Source organism: Ranitomeya variabilis, chromosome 3 (assembly GCF_051348905.1).
Source record: "Ranitomeya variabilis isolate aRanVar5 chromosome 3, aRanVar5.hap1, whole genome shotgun sequence".
Classification (NCBI taxonomy): domain Eukaryota; kingdom Metazoa; phylum Chordata; class Amphibia; order Anura; family Dendrobatidae; genus Ranitomeya; species Ranitomeya variabilis.
Window position 1 is genome coordinate 228,801,721 of NC_135234.1, and position 19,989 is coordinate 228,821,709.

The 19,989-nt window shown below is 49.7% G+C and overlaps 1 protein-coding gene across 3 annotated transcripts in view; it reads left to right on the forward strand.

Moving 5' to 3' along the window:
• Nucleotides 1-568: 568 nt before the first annotated feature.
• PPP1R12B (protein phosphatase 1 regulatory subunit 12B) overlaps nucleotides 569-19,989 on the forward strand; it is an 80,786-nt gene continuing 61,365 nt past the window's right edge. Inside the window, exon 1 of one of the 3 annotated variants that reach the window (XM_077295206.1) lies at nucleotides 569-736. In XM_077295206.1, coding sequence (XP_077151321.1) covers nucleotides 629-736 — 108 coding nt within the window. In that variant the 5' untranslated portion in view covers nucleotides 569-628. Of the gene's footprint in view, nucleotides 737-14,464; nucleotides 14,806-14,934; nucleotides 14,989-19,989 lie in introns of those variants that run through there. The other 2 variants (XM_077295207.1, XM_077295208.1) reach the window with 2 other exon arrangements.

Here is a 19,989-nt window from a genome sequence, read left to right on the forward strand (position 1 = left end):
ATCCTTTGTTCGATGGTTCCGTTGAAAATTGTTTGTCCGGCGATTGGAGACAATGGACAAAGTAACGTTTTTTTTAAAAACGGACAGCGACGGATCAGTCACCGTCCGTCGTTAGTTAGAATGGTAGCCTATGTGTGCCGAATCTGTCAAATGATGGAATCCGGCGACGGATTCCTTTTTTTTTTTTTTTTTTAACTGAGCATGCTCCGATTTTTTTAGGATCTTTTAGCCAGCCCCCTTTGTCGGATCCGTCGAAAAAACGGATCTGTCGCATCAGTTTTTCACACTCTGCGACGGATCCATTTTTTTCAAAATATGACGGATTGCAACTGATGGCAAAAAACTGATGTGTGAAAGCAGCCTAAAAACCACTATGTAAAAGGAAATGGTGACTGCAACCTCATGAGCTGCGTCTTTTAACTTTACAGAACATTGTTTCAATAGTAAATACAATCCACTGACACGTGCTACTTAACATGTTGCATCCTATGGGCGGAGGAGGTGGACAGGCAGACACACCTGCAGCAGGAGGCATTCATTTAGAGAACTACTCACACATAAATCCACCCTCCATTGTGTGCATAGTTGAAAGCTTGGATATCGAAAGGGAATAAGGAGACTCTCAGTTATGACAGAACACCGCTGGTTGATCACCTCTCCATCTTATGAAAGGTTCGCTTTACATGTCAGAGAGAAATCCTCCTTACGCAACACTGAAAGCCTGAGGAGCAGTTGGGTAAGTAGAAATATACTGAATAGTTTTAAGAATGTATATGACCTTGTATTGGATCTCCTTATTATAATATGACTCTTTTCCCTCAACCCAATATATATCACAGTGCCTCTGTATTAATTGTACCCAATAGAGCAATGTATTTTTAAAAGACAGAATGGCTTTTTGATGGAATCCTTTAGGTGACAGCAGAAACATTATTAAATGAATCTTGACCAACCATTAGCTCTTTTATGCGAACACCATGGTTCTCAGCCATGGAGAAATTGGAACTAGTTCTTTTATTGGGTACTATAGTGGCTAGAATTAAAACTGCAGATCTCGTAACAGTTGGAGGCAGGGTCACTGTTCTGTGCGTGAGTGATGTTTGGTGTGATGAGGTGAGTAACGACATTGGTATTTAGTTTTTTCATTGGGTTTCTGTTTTTGTTTATTTGCAAAACATTAGGGAGACTTATAAATGCACTTATATCGGGCCTAACCATCGAAAATAAAGTCACATGAACTAATCCCCATACTTACGCCAAGAACAGTGCCTAGTGCAATGCTCTGCTTCTAGATATATGAACTCCCTATACAGAATGGCAGATCCTTTCTTCTTACTGTTAGGCCACATTTACACTTTCAGTATTTGGTCAGTTTTTTACATCAGTATTTGTAAGCCAAAATACAGAAGTGATGATGTGTTTCTATTATACTTTTCCTCTGATTGTTCCACTCCTCATTTTTGCTTACAAATACTGATGTAAAAAAATGACCAAATACTGAAAGGGTGAACGTAGCCTTAACAGAAGAGTCCTTAGTTGGGCCTGAGTGGAAATACACTTTTTACAGGGATTACTCCTATAGTAAAAAGGTTGAAAATAGCTTGCCTGGAATGGGGGAATAAGAACTCTGTGGGCATGACTGGAATGGATGGGCAGTACAGATTAAAGGTCTCCCAGTGATGTCAGTAGGTCATGTACTGTTCACACCTGTATATTATAATGTACTTCATGATATAATTACAGGGTGGAGAAGGGGAGGAATAAAAGCTTGGGATGACAGATCCTGATTACTGGTATAGCTACATGCACGTCTTCCATGCAGTGTAATCACTATTATACATTCCGCACCATTTATTACACAATGTTTATCGCGCACCAGAGAAATTCTGATTTACAACAGCTGAATGTCACATATACAAATAGCTGCTTATGAACTTCCATACCATGTTATAACAGCTTTTGTGTACAAGTCACACTCTGATTTGCCTTGGTTTGAAAAAAAAAATTAAAGGGGCTGTCCAGGTTTAGGATTAAAGGGAACTTGTCACCCCCAAAATCGAGGGTGAGCTAAGCCCACCGGCATCAGGGGCTTATCTACAGCATTCTGGAATGCTGTAGATAAGCCCCCGATGTATCCTGAAAGATGGGAAAAAGGTTAGATTATACTCACTCCCCCAGGGGCGGTCCCGCTCCGGTCCGATGGGTGTTGCGGTCCGGTCCGGGGCCTCCTATCTTCATCAGATGACGTCCTCTTCTTGTCTTCACGCTTCGGCTCCGGCGCACTTTGTCTGCCCTGTTGAGAGTGCTGGGCCTCTCTGACCTTTCCTGCGCACTGCAGTACTTTGCTCTGCCCTCAACAGGGCAGGCAAAGTACGCCTGCGCCGAAGCCGCAGCGTGAAGACCAGAAGAGGACATCATCCTATGAAGATGGGAGTCCCCGTACCAGACCGCAACGCCCATCAGATCAGACCGCCCGCCCAGGTGAGTATAATCTAACTTCTTTTTCTCATCTTTAGGATACATCGGGGGCTTATCTACAGCATTCCAGAATGCTGTAGATAAGCCCCTGATGCCGGTGGGATTAGCTCACCGTCTATTTTGGGGGCGACAGGTTCCCTTTAAGGTCTGAAGTCACTCTAAAGGTACCTTCACACGAAGCGACGCTGCAGCGATAGCGACAACGATGCCGATCGCTGCAGCGTCGCTGTTTGATCGCTGGAGAGCTGTCACACAGACCGCTCTCCAGCGACCAACGATGCCGAGGCCCCCGGGTAACCAGGGTAAACATCGGGTTACTAAGCGCAGGGCCGCGCTTAGTAACCCGATGTTTACCCTGGTTACCAGCGTAAAAGTAAAAAAAACAAACAGCACATGCTCACCTGCGCGTCCCCCAGCCTCTGCTTCCTGACACTGACTGAGCTCCGGCCCTAACAGCAGAGCGGTGACGTCACCGCTGTGCTTTCACTTTCACTTTAGGGCCGGCGCTCAGTAAGTGTCAGGAAGCAGAGGCTGGGGGACGCGCAGGTGAGCATGTGCTGTTTGTTTTTTTTACTTTTACGCTGGTAACCAGGGTAAACATCGGGTTACTAAGCGCGGCCCTGCGCTTGGTAACCCGATGTTTACCCTGGTTACCAGTGTAAAATATCGCTGGTATCGTTGCTTTTGCTTTCAAACACAACGATACACAGCGATCGGACGACCAAATAAAGTTCTGAACTTTATTCAGCGACCAGCGACATCACAGCAGGATCCTGATCGCTGCTGCGTGTCAAACGAAACGATATCGCTAGCCAGGACGCTGCAACGTCACGGATCGCTAGCGATGTCGTTTCGTGTGAAGGTACCTTAAGTGACTGCAAACTTCTGAATCCTCACAGCATGTGCACCGCATGCTGCTAGGATTCTCCCTCTCCGGTACTAGCGACAATTTGCATACATTCATCACATGACAACTAGACGTGCTCGGTCTCTAGTGACTAAGTGGGGCCACGCATATCTTGTCTGAATGTGGCCAGAAGTATGCAAATCACATACTTGCGGTCACCTGACCACCCGCTCACGCCGCTGGCATCGGAGAATCCTAACAGCGTGCGATGAGCGGGCTTGAGGACTCAGAAGTCTGCAGTCATTCTAAACCTGGAAAACCTCTTTTAGCAGTATTCATTTGTATGTTATATCACCGCTGATTTTACCCAAAAGGCAATGATGGCATTTTGGTATCGATTTATATGATTTTGAACCCCAAGGGCTGTTTTATGAGTGGCCTCCATAGCCTTGTGATGAGATGATAGAAGCATATTCGAGTGATCCCAACAACAAAGCCTTGGGTGCAATAGTCAGGACACAATTTAATGGGAATCTGCCAGCAAATAGTATTTACTTTAAGATATAGTGGTAATCTGCACATAAATTTAATTTTAAACATGTTTGGCAGTCTAACTGGAAGCGTGACTACAGGGATATATGAAGTTATATCCTCCCTGTGGCCTCTTGCTTCCATTCATTGGGAAGGTGAAGGGAGCTCCAATAGTCACCGCTCACTATACCATGAGTGCGGCTGTAATCACTCCCCTGCACCTTGACTTGCATCCTGCTCCAAAGCATATGTGTACTTAGCAGGATATCAGTGAAGGAGCTCAATGGAGGTGATTTCAATAGTGGACAGAGGTCAGGATGGGCACCGTGGTTGATCATGATTTTTGGCCCACCTCAAAAAGGCGAACACTGCAGAAAGTAAGGCCAGAGTGCGCACCAAGTGACTCCGACTACCTGATGATCCCATCGGTGGTTTTGATTGAATCCTGTGTTACAGGGCTGCCGATGGAAGCCCCAACGGATCCAACGACATGTGGCCCAAACACAGTATGAACATGGTTTAAGGAGGTGAACAGCTGCACTTATAATCCCACGCCACCATTTGTCAGCTCTGTGACTCAGTCGGTTACCGACATCTGGACTGTGAGGATTGTCATTTTTAGCTCTGGCGATTTTGTGATGATTATGGGCAAGATCACGAGGACATAAGTGCCATGTGCCAAGGTGGACAGAAATATTGAGACACTACCGATATGGCATTCATTTTACATAAATTGCAAAAATGACACAACTGAATGAATTGAACTTGGCCTCGTTTGGTGAATGTACAAAATGTGGGCCATAAAGATGTCAAAAGCGAACACAACAACCACATAACATATGTGATTTTGGTACATATGGAACACAATACAGATTAAAAAATGTGTGTTTTAGGGCACTTTTTATACGCTTAAATCTGCATTACACATCTGTGTCGCGGTCCATTATGCAGACTCATTGGGTCTCCTAATCAGAACTCAGCAGACTAATAGGGTCTGGGTACTTGAACCACGACACATCAATGTGTGAAATTTGGCCTTTCCTGTCCAGGTACATATGATACTGAGTGTTTAGTTTTTACGTAAATAGGTTTGTTCTGTCCACAAAACAGAGTAGGACGTCTCTTGTTTTATAAGCGGACGATTGGTTCCGACATGTGGGCAGCATACAGACACCAAATACTAATGTCTGAATACAGCCAAGAGCTACGTAGTTTTGGTGTGTGCACAACAGACAGCACTGAGCATTGTCATTCTGCTGCAGCACATAGGGCCTGATTCATCATGCAGTTTTTGTTAGAATTCTGGCATAAAACTGCCTGAAATATCGCAAAAATGTTTGTATGACTCGAAGCTGAGCAAACATTTTGTGGCTTTTGCTCATTTTACACCAGTCCCGCCAGCTTTTAGATAATGGGCAGAAATTGGGCAGGACGTGACCAGCCACTCGTCAAATTCATCATGATGTACAAATAGTAGTATAAACTACGATGGGAATGTACTGCAGGCTCTGACAAAGGGCTTGCTCACACAAGCGTATAACACGGCCGAGTGCTATCCGGTGTTTTATCAGATAGCACTTGGCCCAATATTATTCTATGGGGCAGCGCAGATCTGCATGAGAAAACAATCCGAGTGCATCCTATAATCGGACCATGGGCACCCATACAAGCCTATATGTGAATGTGAAACATCGGACTGCACTCGAATGTCATCGGATGTACACGCACAGAGACAATGGAGAAGATGGAGAAATTAAGTTCTCTATCTTCTCTGTACCTGTGCTGCGATTCTCTCATGTAAAAGAAACATATCACACTCAGATGACACTCGGCTCAAACTCTGACAGTGTCATAACTATAATCGGACTGATTCTCTGGCATGAGGTCAGATACGGCAGTGTGACAGAGCCCTAAGTACAATTTCTTGAGGTGGGGCATGGCTGTTGAAAGATTTGCCAAATTCAGTTAAGCAGTTTATCAATATGTTAGTTGTGATGAATAGGGCCACTGTTATTTTCTACACAGATCTAAGGCTTGTGCTGATAAAATGGAGTACTAATTTTTATGGCAAACTGTTCCTTCACCCAGAGCTGGAGTGGCCATCTGGTAAATGTCAAATGGGCCGGTCCAGCTATGGGCCTCATGGTCTGGTAAGCTGTCAAAAGTACTGACATCCTCAGGACATAACAGTTGTTATGGAGCACAGAGCCACCAACTCTGCCAATTACTCGGCAAGGTTTCGTCTGTGGCCTCTGCCAAAGACACCCGATGCAATGCGACACTGGATAGAAGATGAGATGGAGGCTGCGCAGGACGACTGGCCTCATTATCTGGTGATGGAGGCTCTGACACAGGTGTGACCTATGCAGTGTGCACCTGTGGGGTCGGGACTGACTGGCCACATGTTCTGGTGACTGAGGCTCTGACACAGGTGTGACCTATGTGTTATGATTCCTGGAGTGGACCCACTGGATCGCGGTGACGACCGCTCTGAGGCGAGCTGACCAGGTGGAACCGACCCCTATAGAGGGACCATTAGGGGCAAGCTTAGGAGAGAGATACACCGCGATCGCTTGTGCCAGAGGGGCGGCTCGAGGAGAATCAGGGTACTCACCGAGGACCAGACGGACGGAGCAGCCACAACGCAGGAATACAAGAGATCCCGGAAGACATTTATAAACTCCTGAAACACTGCAGGAGCATTGCAGAGACTGAAGGGCATGACCAAATATTTGTAGTGCCCATTCCGTGTGTTGAATGCGGTCTTCCGTTCATCTCCAGCACGGATTCGGACAAAATTGTAGGTCCAACGGAGGTCAAGCTTAGTAAAAATTCTTGCTCCTCGCAGGCGATCAAAGAGCTGAGGGATGAGCGGCAGTGGGTACTTGTTCTTGATGGTAATTTCATTGAGCCCCCTGTAGTCAATGCAAGGACGAAGTGAGCCATCTTTCACCTTGACAAAGTAGAATCCAGCGCCAGCGAGAGAAGACTTTTGAATAAAGCCTTTGGCCAGATTCTCCTTAATATACTCCGACATTGCTTGCGACTCAACTGGAGAAAGCAGATAGATTCTACCCCTGGGGGGGCGTAGAGCCAGGAATGAGTTCAATTGGGCAATCATCCGCCTCCCTCTTGCAAAAGACATTCGCAAAGGACGAATAAGCGACTGGTAATCCGGCCGAAGTGGAGATGGGACGAGAAATTTTGGCAGGGCAGACTGATAACAGGCATTGATCAGGGCAGTGCTGACCCCAATGAAAAAGGTTTCCCGAGCGCTAATCCAGGATAGGTTCACTGTGCCCTCAGCCAAGGTAGCCCAAGAACTGCATGGGGCAAATTGGGCAAGACGTAGAACACGATTCTCTCGCGATGCAGAGCCCCCACCTGCAACTCAACTTCTTCCGTAACCTTAGTGACGTTCTCTTGTAAAGGCCTTCCATTCACAGAGGAAATCAGACACAGCTCTTTCAAAATCCTGACCGGAATCTGGTGCTTCTTGACCTCCTCCAGACTAATGAAGTTGCCTGCCGCGCCCGAATCCAAATACACCAACACCGAGTAGCGCCCATTCACAAAAGTTATCTGGACAGACATAGTTAAAGCTAGAGAAGAGTGACAAAAACCCAGGGAGGCCTATCCTACCTGACCTAGGTAGAGGAGTTTCCTGGACGAAAGGGGCAGGAACGGAGTAAATGCGAGGCATTACCACAATAAAAACAAAGCCCTTGTGCAACCCTCTCTTTCTGATGCTGGACTGCCATATTTACCTGTTCCACCTGCATAGGTTCAGGTGTGGGAATGGAAGAGGACATCACAGATTGCAGGCTGAGAGATCTATTAATGGAGGAAACCGAACGATGGTACCTCCTCTCCCGGACGGACTCACGGGAGCGCTCCTGGAAGCGTAGGTCAATACGTGTGGCCAGAGAGATCAAATCCTCTAGGGAGGTTGGAGTACCCCAACCCGCCAATTCATCCTTAATTCGACCCGACAACCCACGCCAGAATGCTCTGACCAGTGCCTCGTTATTCTACCCCAGCTCCGAGGACAGAGTACGAAAACGAATAGCATATTGCCCAACTGTAAGGGAGCCATGGTGGAGATTAAAGAGAGCTTCAGTGGCCGAGGCTACATGACCAAGCTCATCGAACACTTTACAAAAGGTCTCTAAAACAGTATACAATTGAGAGGTTATGGGATCATCACGTTCCCATAAAGGATTTACCCAGGCCAGAGCCTCGCCCTCTAAATGAGAAACCACAAACGCCATTTTTGCCCGATCGGTGGGATATTGGTGCGGCAATAATTCAAAATGTAGGCGGCATTGATTCAAAAAAACCCCGACACAGCTTGGGGTCACCATTATACCGGGGTGGTTTACCAAGACGGGGTGGAGGATGCGGAGAGGGATCAGGGTTACGAGACTAAGCTTGGGCAGAGGCTATGGCGGCAGACTGAAGGGAGAGCAGACGGTCATCCGTATATCAGCCATATAACTTAATATGTGAGTCTGGGTGTCACGCTGCTGAACTAGCTCCTGTTGGAGACTGGGGAGCTGGGAACCATTCCCAGGATAAGAGGCCTGTAAGCGGACAACCGAGATTCCATGGACTTCATGAATGACATTATACGCGTCTGATTCTCCAGCAAGTACACCAACTCCTTTTGAGCAGCAGCCGAGGTACCAGCAGGGTCCATGGCTTGATTGTTGTTATGATTCCAGGAGTGGACCCACTGGATCGCAGTGACGACTGCTCCCAGGCGGAACCGACCCCCTATACAGGGACTGTTAGGGGTAAGCCTAGGGGGGAGATACACCGCGATAGCTTGTGCCAGAGGGGCGGCTCGAGGAGAATCGGGGTACTCACCGAGGATCAGATGGACAGAGCAGCCACAGAGAAAACTCAGGACATTGCAGAGGGTACCGGATTCTGGACGGAGCAGAGCACGCACTGGAAGCGTACAGGAACTGAGCAGAGCACGCACACACTGGAAGTGTACAGGGACTGAGCAGAGCACGCACACACTGGAAACGTACAGGGACCTGACGTGCAGAAACCTAAGTGGACCTGGAAGGAGCACGGAAAGGTACAATAACAATCAGGCGTTTCCTCTAGCAGGAAGCGACCTGATATACCCGAAGGACGCTGCCCAGACAGGACAGCGCTTCCGGGTCAGTTCAACCTGGCTTCAAAAAGAAGCCGGGAGTGCGCGCGACCACAACCTAAGAGGCCTAGCGCGCATGCGCGGGGAACGGGATCCCCAGCACGGCTGAGGACCCGGAAGAGGAGGCGAGATGCGGTGAGGGAACTGGGAAGCAAAGTATCTACACGCGCCATAATACTATGCAGTGTGCAGCCTGTGGGTTGGGGCTGACTGGCCTCATGTTCTGGTGACGGAGGCTCGGACACAGGTGTAACCTATGCAGTGTGCAGCCTGTGGGGTTGGGGCTGACTGGCCTCATGTTCTGGTGACGGAGGTTCGGACACATGTGTGACTTATGCAGTGTGCAGCCTATGGGGTCGGGGCTGACTGGCCTCATGTTCTGCAAAGTGGAAAATGAACAGCGCTCCAGCCGGGTGTAGTAGTAACGTAGAAAAAGTATTTATTCAGCCATGATAAAGCGACATTTCGACCGACATTTGGTCTTTTTCTTGCTTGAAAAAGACCAAATGTCGGTCGAAACGTCGCTTTATCATGGCTGAATAAATACTTTTTCTACGTCACTACTACACCCGGCTGGAGCGCTGTTCATTTTCCACTTTGGATTACCTTGAAGATCCAGGAAGGTTCCCTGGACATGGAACGGGCGCCTCAATGAGTGAGTGCTGTCAGCAATCTCTTTATTGTCTATGGCCTCATGTTCTGGTGACGGAGGTTCTGACACTCGTGACCTATGTAGTGTGCAGCCTGCGGGGTCAGGGCTGACTGGTCTCATGTTCTGGTGACAGAGGTTCAGACACAGGTGTGACCTATGTAGTGTGCAGCCTGTGGGGTCGGGGCTCACTGGCCTCATGTTCTGGTGACGGAGGTTCTGACACAGGTGTGACCTATGCAATGTGCATATTGTGGGGTCAGGGCTGACTGGCCTCATGTTCTGGTGACGGAGGCTCGGACACAGGTGTGACCTATGCAGTGTGCAGCCTGTGGGGTCAGGGCTGACTGGCCTCATGTCCTGGTGACGGAGGCTTGGACACAGGTGTGACCTATGTGGTGTGCAGCCTGTGGGGTCGGGGCTGACTGGCCTCATGTTCTGGTGACGGAGGCTCGGACACAGGTGTGACCTATGTGGTGTGCAGCCTGTGGGGTCGGGGCTGACTGGCCTCATGTTCTGGTGATGGAGGCTCGGACGGACACAGGTGTGACCTATGAAGTGTGGGGTCAGGGCTGACTGGCCTCATGGTCTGGTGACAGAGGCTCTGACACAGGTGTGACCTATGCAGTGTGCAGCCTGTGGGGTCGGGGCTGACTGGCCTCATGTTCTGGTGGCGGAGGCTCTGACACAGGTGTGACCTATGCAGTGTGCAGCCTGTGGGGTCGGGGCTGACTGCCCTCATGGTCTGGTGACGGAGGCTCTGATACAGGTGTGACCTATGCAGAGCAGCCAATATGCTGCTCTGCGGGTGCAGGGGCTCAAGGAGCTGACCGGGTGATATACACACCTCCCAACCAGTGCGGGACAACTAATGTCCCGCCCGGGATCGCGGGGCTGACTGTCAAAATCGGGACAGTCCCGCTGGATCCGGGATGGTTGGGAGGTATGCCTATGCAGTGTGCAGCCTGTGGGGTCGGGGCTGACTGGCCTCATGTTCTGGTGACAGAGGCTCTGACACAGGTGTGACCTATGCACAGAGGCTCGGACTGGCCCACCGGAGAACTGGAGGATTCTCCGGTGGGCCCAGGCACTGACACCTGCTGGCATACTGGCCAGCAGCTGCCTAGAGCCCCCACTGCTCCAGCCCCCCCCCCCCGGCCGCCCGCCTCCCACCCACCCTCCTTGAAGACGATACTCACCCTGCTCCAGCGATGCCTGTCTCGGTGTCTGCAGCTCGTCCTGAATGAGCAGTCACGTGGTACCGCTCATTAAGGTCATGAATATGCGCATATTCATGACCTTAATGAGCGGTATATCACCTGACTGCTCAAGCAGGAAGAAGGTGCAGCGTAGGGAGTCGGGACAGAGCCAGAGGGATGTCGGCGCGGTGTGTGACAGGTGAGTATGAGGGACGGGGGGATGAAGGAGGACATAAGCCGGCGCGCCATTCAAGATAGGAGCGGGAGCGGGGGGGGGGGGGTTGGAGAGGTAAGCCATGCATACGGGGGGGGGGGGGTGGAGAGGTAAGCCATGCATACAGGGGGGAATATGAGCCATGCATACAGGAGGGGGAATATGGGCCATGCATACAGGGGGGGATATGAGCCATGCATACAAAGGGGGGATATGAGCCATGCATACGGGGGGGAATATGAGCCACGCATACAGGAGGGGGAATATGAACCATGCATACAGGAGGGGGGGAATATGAGCCAAGCATAGGGGGGGGATATGAGCCATGCATACAGGGGGGGGGATATGAGCCATGCATACAGGAGGGGGAATATGAGCCATGCATACAGGAGGGGGAATATGAGCCATGCATACAGGAAGGGGGGAATATGAGCCATGCATACAGGAAGGGGGGAATATGAGCCAAGCAGGGGGGGGGAGGGATATGAGCCAAGCATAGGGGGGGGGAATATGAGCCATGCATACAGGGGGGGGATATGAGCCATGCATACAGGAGGGGGGGAATATGAGCCAAGCATACGGGGGGGGGGGATATGAGCCAAGCATATGGGGGGGGGGAATATGAGCCATGCATACAGGAGGGGATATGAGCCATGCATACAGGGGGGGGAATATGAGCCATGCATACAGGGGGGGAATATGAGCCATGCATACAGGGGGGAATATGAGCCATGCATACAGGGGGGAATATGAGCCATGCATACAGGAGGGGGAATATGAGCCATGCATACAGGGGGGGGGGGATATGAGTCATGCATATGGGATGAGAGGGAGATGAGCCATGCATACAGGAGGGGGGTCATTATACAGTATTGAGCATCATGTGGGATCATTATACAGTATGGAGAACTGTGTGTGGCCATTATACAGTATGGAGCATCATGTGTGGCCGTTATACAGTATGGAGCATCATGTATGGCCGTTATACAGTATGGAGCATCATGTGTGGCCAATGGACATTATACAGTATGGAGCATCATGTGTGGCCATTATACAGTATGGAGCATCATTTGTGGCCATTATACAGTATTGAGCATCATGTGAGATCATTATACAGTATGGAGAACTGTGTGTGGCCGATATACAGTATGGAGCACTATGTGTGGCCATTATACAGTATTGAGCATCATGTGTGGCCATTATACAGTATTGAGCATCATGTGCGGCTATTATACAGTATGGAGAAGTGTGTGGCCATTATACAGTATGGAGCATCATGTGTGGTGGCCGTTATACAGTATTGAGTATCATGTGTGGCCATTATACAGTGTGGAGCACTGTGTGGCCATATTTTTTTTCGTTTATAATTATTGTATATGAAACAGTGTGATCAGCAGTGCTAAATGGCTGTGGTTGGGACGTGGATATGGGTGCGACTAGTTGTGAAATGGGTGTGGTCAGAGGTGTGGCCTAAAATTTGCCGCGGCACACTACGCGCGCCGCAAACTTTATACCTCCTTCCCTTCTTCAAAAGTTGGGAGGTGTGGTACCACATTTGCCAGATCACGGCAAGTGCCGCAAATCCCATAGGGAATGAATAAGGCCAAACGCAGTGTTGCCGTAAGTGATCCGTTACGCAGCAGATGCAGAAAAACTGCCGGATCTGCTGCAAAAGGCGACTTTCACATCAGCGATTCTTGCCAAAGTCACTGCCGATAGTGTCATACTCACCAAAGGGGGAGGTAGCACCAAAAGTGCCTAGGGCAGCAGAAACTCTAAATACGGCCCTGGGGGGCTACATTATATTCTGTGGGGGGACTGCATTTTACTCAGGGTACTACATTATGGGGGGCTACATCATACTATATGAGGGGTTGCAGTATACTCTATGGGGGCTGCATTATATTCTGTGGTGGGGCTGCATTATTCTCTCAGGGGACTACATTATATTATGGGGGCTATATCATACTATTTGAGGGGGATACAGTATACTCTATGGGGGGGCTGCATTATATTCTGTGGTGGAACTGCATTCTCTCAGGGGACTACATTATATTCTGTGGTGGGTTGCATTATACTATATGAGGGGGGCTGCATTATACCCTATGGGGGTGCTACATTATATTCTATGGTGGGGACTGCGTCATACCTGAGGGGGTTGCATTATATTTTGTGGAGTGCTGCATTATATTCTATGAGAGGGGACCGTATTATATTTTATGAGGGGGCTACCCCAACACTTGCTACATAATTAAAGGGAACCTGTCACCCCGTTTTTTCCGTATGAGATAAAAATACTGTTAAATAGGGCCTGAGCTGTGCATTACAATAGTGTATTTTGTGGACCCCGATTCCCCACCTATGCTGCCGAAATACTTTACCAAAGTAGCCGTTTTCGCCTGTCAATCAGGCTGGTCTGGTCAGATGGGCGTGGTGTCTTCCCCCAGATCTTGCTTAGTTTTCCGTTGGTGGCGTAGTGGTTTGCGCATGCCCAAGTCCAGAATCCACTGCACAGGGGAGTGAAAAGAGCGCGATCTGCGCTATTCCCCTGGTGATCTGTGGGGGCGGCCATCTTCCTGTGGCCGCGCGTGCACAGATGGAGCGCTCTGCTGCCCGGGGCTTCAGGAAAATGGCCGCGGGATGCTGCGCGTGCGCAGATGGAGATCGCGGCGGCCATTTTCCTGAAGCCCCGGGCAGCAGAGCGCTCCATCTGTGCACGCGCGGCCACAGGAAGATGGCCGCCCCCACAGATCACCAGGGGAATAGCGCAGATCGCGCTCTTTTCACTCCCCTGTGCAGTGGATTCTGGACTTGGGCATGCGCAAACCACTACGCCACCAACGGAAAACTAAGCAAGATCTGGGGGAAGACACCACGCCCATCTGACCAGACCAGCCTGATTGACAGGCGAAAACGGCTACTTTGGTAACGTATTTCGGCAGCATAGGTGGGGAATCGGGGTCCACAAAATACACTATTGTAATGCACAGCTCAGGCCCTATTTAACAGTATTTTTATCTCATACGGAAAAAACGGGGTGACAGGTTCCCTTTAAGACGTGAACTACCTTATATTATACCCTGATATTAGCGCTTTTTACCGCACAATTGGAGGTCTTGTATCTATTTCTATGTAGCTACATAGTGGGCCCCAAGAATGATTTTCTCTGGTGGGCCCAAGGTGCTCCAGTCCGACGCTGCCTATGCAGTGTGCAGCCTGTGGGGTCGGGGCTGACTGGCCTCATGGTCTGGTGACGGAGGCTCGGACACAGGTGTGACCTGTGAGGTCGGGGCTGCAGTTCTCACACCCTGTGAAAACGGCTGTACAGCACTGGACGGACACGCGTTTCTCGTCAGTAATGGCGGCTCCTCCCTCATGTCCATAAGCGGAGCCCGCCGCCTACATGTCTCGGTTTGTTATTCCTCCAGTCTCCGGTTCCCCAGTAAAATGCTGAGCGCCTGCAGAGCTCCGGACGTGCCTGTAATTCCAGTGTCCCGGGCTCATCCTCCGCTCCCATCGCGCTCCCGGCCGGAGGCTGCAGCGCCCGTGTGCAGTGCGTGTGGTGAGGAGAGCTCGGACCTGCGGCCACCGCACACGCCGGACTCGTGAGGAGCCAGGATGTCCTCCGTGTACAGCCGCTCCAAGGATTACCCGAGATCCAGGGTCTCGCAGTCGGACTCTCCGCCCTCCTCCCCTTCACCGACGGCAAAGACGTTACGTGTACGAAACTTTCCGTTATATGTGCTGTGTGTGTCCCACTGCTCCCTGCTGTGTCCGCCGCTCACCGCAACCGGCTGCTGCCACTCGTGCTGCTCCGAGCTTCTCTACCTAGTGCAAGGGTCACCCGGCGTGCTGTGCCAGGGAATGCCTAACTGTGGGGTCCAACTGCTGGGACCCTCCGAGGTGAGGGGCGCCCCTGCTACACCAGGCATGAGGGTCCGAGGTGAGGGGCGCCCCTGCTACACCAGGCATGAGGGTCCGAGGTGAGGGGCGCCCCTGCTACACCAGGCATGAGGGTCCGAGGTGAGGGGCGCCATTAGGCATGAGGGTCCGAGGTGAGGGGCGCCGTCAGGCGTTAGGGCTCGGGCCAGAGCCAGCAGAGGGCCACCAGGGTGACATTTATGGAGACTGCTGTGGGAAAGCCCTGAGGTTGTTTCCTGCTGCCTGACGCTGGGATAACGGCCCTCTGGGCTATTGTCCGTGGCACTGGTCCCTGGTAGTGAAGCACATGTGAGGGATAGTATAGGACCCCACATGCAGAGTTCTCGCTCCCCTCCGCACCACGCTGGCATCACACAGCTTACTGCCACCTTAGTGATCATAAACATGGCTCACTGTATTACATGTATGCTAGCCAGTCAGCAATTATGGAGTTATTTTATCACAAGTGCACTGGTCTTCTGCAATTGGTGAGCAAATGTATTAAAGGGAACATGTCACCAGGTTTTTGCCACCTAATCTAAGCGCAGTATGATGTAGACTGAGACACTGATTCTAACGAAGTGCCACTTACCTGGCTGCTTGCTGTAGTTATCATAAAATCAGTTTTATCAGCAGGAGATTATCACTAAAGGACTTGTAATTTAATCTGCTGCCAGGTAGTCCTCCATATTCACAAGCTCTGTGTAACCCTGCCACCAACATTGGCAGCTTTCTGCCTATGCACAGTGTGAGTAGAAAGCTGCCAGTCACTGGTGTGGGTGGAGTTATACTGAGCTTAGCAGGTAATACAGTGTATCAAAACTATAGGAAAGAGCCCATTAAGTGATACATTGTGCCATCACTGAGCTATTGTATCACATGAGCTTCTACCGTCACTGAGCTGTTGTATCACGTGCACAGGGCTTCTACCGTCACTGAGCTATTGTATCACACGAGCACAGGGCTTCTACTCTCTCTGAGCTATTGTATCACACGTGCACAGGGCTTCTACCGTCACTGAGCTATTGTATCACATGTGCACAGGGCTTCTACCGTCACTGAGCTATTGTATCACACGTGCACAGGGCTTCTACCGTCACTGAGCTATTGTATCACACGTGCACAGAGCTAGCACTATCGCTGCGCAATTGTATCACAGGAGCACAGGGCTTCTACCAACACTGAGCTATTGTATCACATGTGGACAGGACTTGTACTGTCACTGAGCTATTGTATCACATGAGCACAGGGCTTCTACTGTCACTGAGCTATTGTATCACACGTGCATAGGGCTTCTACCATCACTGAGCTATTGTATCATGTGGACAGGACTTGTACTGTCACTGAGCTATTGTATCACACGAGCACAGGGCTTCTACTGTCACTGAGCTATTGTATCACACGTGCACAGGGCTTCTACCGTCACGGAGCTATTGTATCACACGTGCACAGGGCTTCTTCCGTCACTGAGCTATTGTATCACACGTGCACATGGCTTCTACCTTCACTGAGCTATTGTATCACACGTGCACAGGGCTTCTACCGTCACTGAGCTATTGTATCACACGTGCACAGGACTTGTACCGTCACTGAGCTATTGTATCACACGAGCACAGGGCTTCTACCATCACTGAGCTATTGTATCACACGTGCACAGGGCTTCTACCGTCACTGAGCAATTGTATCACACGTGCACAGGGCTTCTACCATCACTGAGCTATTGTATCACACGAGCACAGGGCTTCTACTCTCTCTGAGCTATTGTATCACATGAGCACAGGGCTTCTACCGTCACTGAGCTATTGTACAACACGTGCACAGGACTTGTACTGTCACTGAGCTATTGTATCACACGTGCATAGGGCTTCTACCGTCACTGAGCTATTGTATCACACGTGCATAGGGCTTCTACTGTCACTGAGCTATTGTATCACACGTGCACAGGGCTTCTACTGTCACTGAGCTATTGTATCACACGTGCACATGGCTTCTACCGTCACTGAGCTATTGTATCACACGTGCACAGGGCTTCTACCGTCACTGAGCTATTGTATCACACGTGCACAGGGCTTCTACCGTCACTGAGCTATTGTATCACAGGTGCACAGGACTTGTACTGTCACTGAGCTATTGTATCACACGTGCACAGGACTTGTACTGTCACTGAGCTATTGTATCACACGTGCACAGGGCTTCTACTGTCACTGAGCTATTGTATCACACGTGCACAGGACTTGTACCGTCACTGAGCTATTGTATCACACGAGCACAGGGCTTCTACCATCACTGAGCTATTGTATCACACGTGCACAGGGCTTCTACCGTCACTGAGCAATTGTATCACACGTGCACAGGGCTTCTACCATCACTGAGCTATTGTATCACACGAGCACAGGGCTTCTACTCTCTCTGAGCTATTGTATCACATGAGCACAGGGCTTCTACCGTCACTGAGCTATTGTACAACACGTGCACAGGACTTGTACTGTCACTGAGCTATTGTATCACACGTGCATAGGGCTTCTACCGTCACTGAGCTATTGTATCACACGTGCATAGGGCTTCTACTGTCACTGAGCTATTGTATCACACGTGCACATGGCTTCTACCGTCACTGAGCTATTGTATCACACGTGCACAGGGCTTCTACCGTCACTGAGCTATTGTATCACACGTGCACAGGGCTTCTACCGTCACTGAGCTATTGTATCACAGGTGCACAGGACTTGTACTGTCACTGAGCTATTGTATCACACGTGCACAGGACTTGTACTGTCACTGAGCTATTGTATCACACGTGCACAGGGCTTCTACCGTCACTGAGCTATTGTATCACACGTGCACAGGACTTGTACCGTCACTGAGCTATTGTATCACACGAGCACAGGGCTTCTACCATCACTGAGCTATTGTATCACACGTGCACAGGGCTTCTACCGTCACTGAGCAATTGTATCACACGTGCACAGGGCTTCTACCATCACTGAGCTATTGTATCACACGAGCACAGGGCTTCTACTCTCTCTGAGCTATTGTATCACATGAGCACAGGGCTTCTACCGTCACTGAGCTATTGTACAACACGTGCACAGGACTTGTACTGTCACTGAGCTATTGTATCACACGTGCATAGGGCTTCTACCGTCACTGAGCTATTGTATCACACGTGCATAGGGCTTCTACTGTCACTGAGCTATTGTATCACACGTGCACAGGGCTTCTACTGTCACTGAGCTATTGTATCACACGTGCACATGGCTTCTACCGTCACTGAGCTATTGTATCACACGTGCACAGGGCTTCTACCGTCACTGAGCTATTGTATCACACGTGCACAGGGCTTCTACCGTCACTGAGCTATTGTATCACAGGTGCACAGGACTTGTACTGTCACTGAGCTATTGTATCACACGTGCACAGGACTTGTACTGTCACTGAGCTATTGTATCACACGTGCACAGGACTTGTACTGTCACTGAGCTATTGTATCACACGTGCACAGGACTTGTACTGTCACTGAGCTATTGTATCACACGTGCACAGGGCTTCTACCGTCACTGAGCTATTGTATCACACGTGCACAGGGCTTCTACCGTCACTGAGCTATTGTATCACAGGTGCACAGGACTTGTACTGTCACTGAGCTATTGTATCACACGTGCACAGGACTTGTACTGTCACTGAGCTATTGTATCACACGTGCACAGGGCTTCTACCGTCACGGAGCTATTGTATCACACGTGCACAGGACTTGTACTGTCACTGAGCTATTGTATCACACGTGCACAGGGCTTCTACCGTCACTGAGCTAGTGTATCACGTGCACAGGGCTTCTACCGTCACTGAGCTAGTGTATCACGTGCACAGGGCTAGCGCTGAGCTATTGTATCACACATGCACAGGGCTAGCACGATCACTGAGCTAGTATATATTAAAAAAAAAATGCTGAATTCCTACTTCTGTGACCCGTGTGTGTCTAACACCTTATATGAGCCATTGTTGAGTTCACATTTTATGGTCCTGGAAAATGGTTTTCTCTTTGCTTTGACTTCATCCTATTTTTATTCCTTCGCTTCTACGGCTCATCTTTGTCTTGTCCTAATATGGAATTACAAGCACAGCCTTGCGCAAATGTGTGCTGGGGGCTGCTCATGGCTCGGCTTTCCCTTGTACGTAACAGCTGTTTAGGGTCCAGGGAAAAGTACGTCTTCTGAAAGTTCTAGTCACAGAGCTGTAGTGTTGGTATTTCTAACCATAGAGTAATGGGACGTTCCTGTGAAGGCTAAGCCAGCGCTAGTGCACAGAGCTCTCGGGGTCACGATGACGCTCGGCTCACATCTGCATTATGCCTCATTTAGACGTTTGTGAAACACGTACACGTTCTATCTTTCGCGATCTATGAGGCCGTGTTTTATTGCAGACCATGTGTGCGCCAAAAAATCCTAGAGACGTCTGTTATTTTTGTCTAAAGCAACAATAAAAATGACCTATACAATTCAATGGGTCACCGCACAGGGATGGCACATCAGTGCGTAGTCTGTGATTACCATTGCATAGTCTAGGAGTTGTCATTTATATGCTTTCATATGTGAAAATCACTGATTGTAAAAACTTGGCACGTAGACCAAACACTGGTGAAAATCAGTCGGTGTCTTTTTGTAGGAGAAAAATCTCAGATGTCCATATGAAGCGGCTCTGTTCTGAGCCCGCCACTTTGGATAGATGGAAAAGAGCGGCCGGCTTCAAGGGTCCTGTGGATAACGTCATTGTGTGCATGACTCTGGTCCATTTTCCAGGACATCACACAATAGACAGCTGCACCATTACACGATGCAGGTCCGCTATCCCGGATCTGCACACAGCCATTCATGTCCATAATTTGCAAGCACGACTATCCCAATTATTCATACGACGTCTGAACCCGACCCATGCCCTCTTGCCCGTTGGGGGTGTAATAAGACCCCTCCGGCTCTATCCACATCT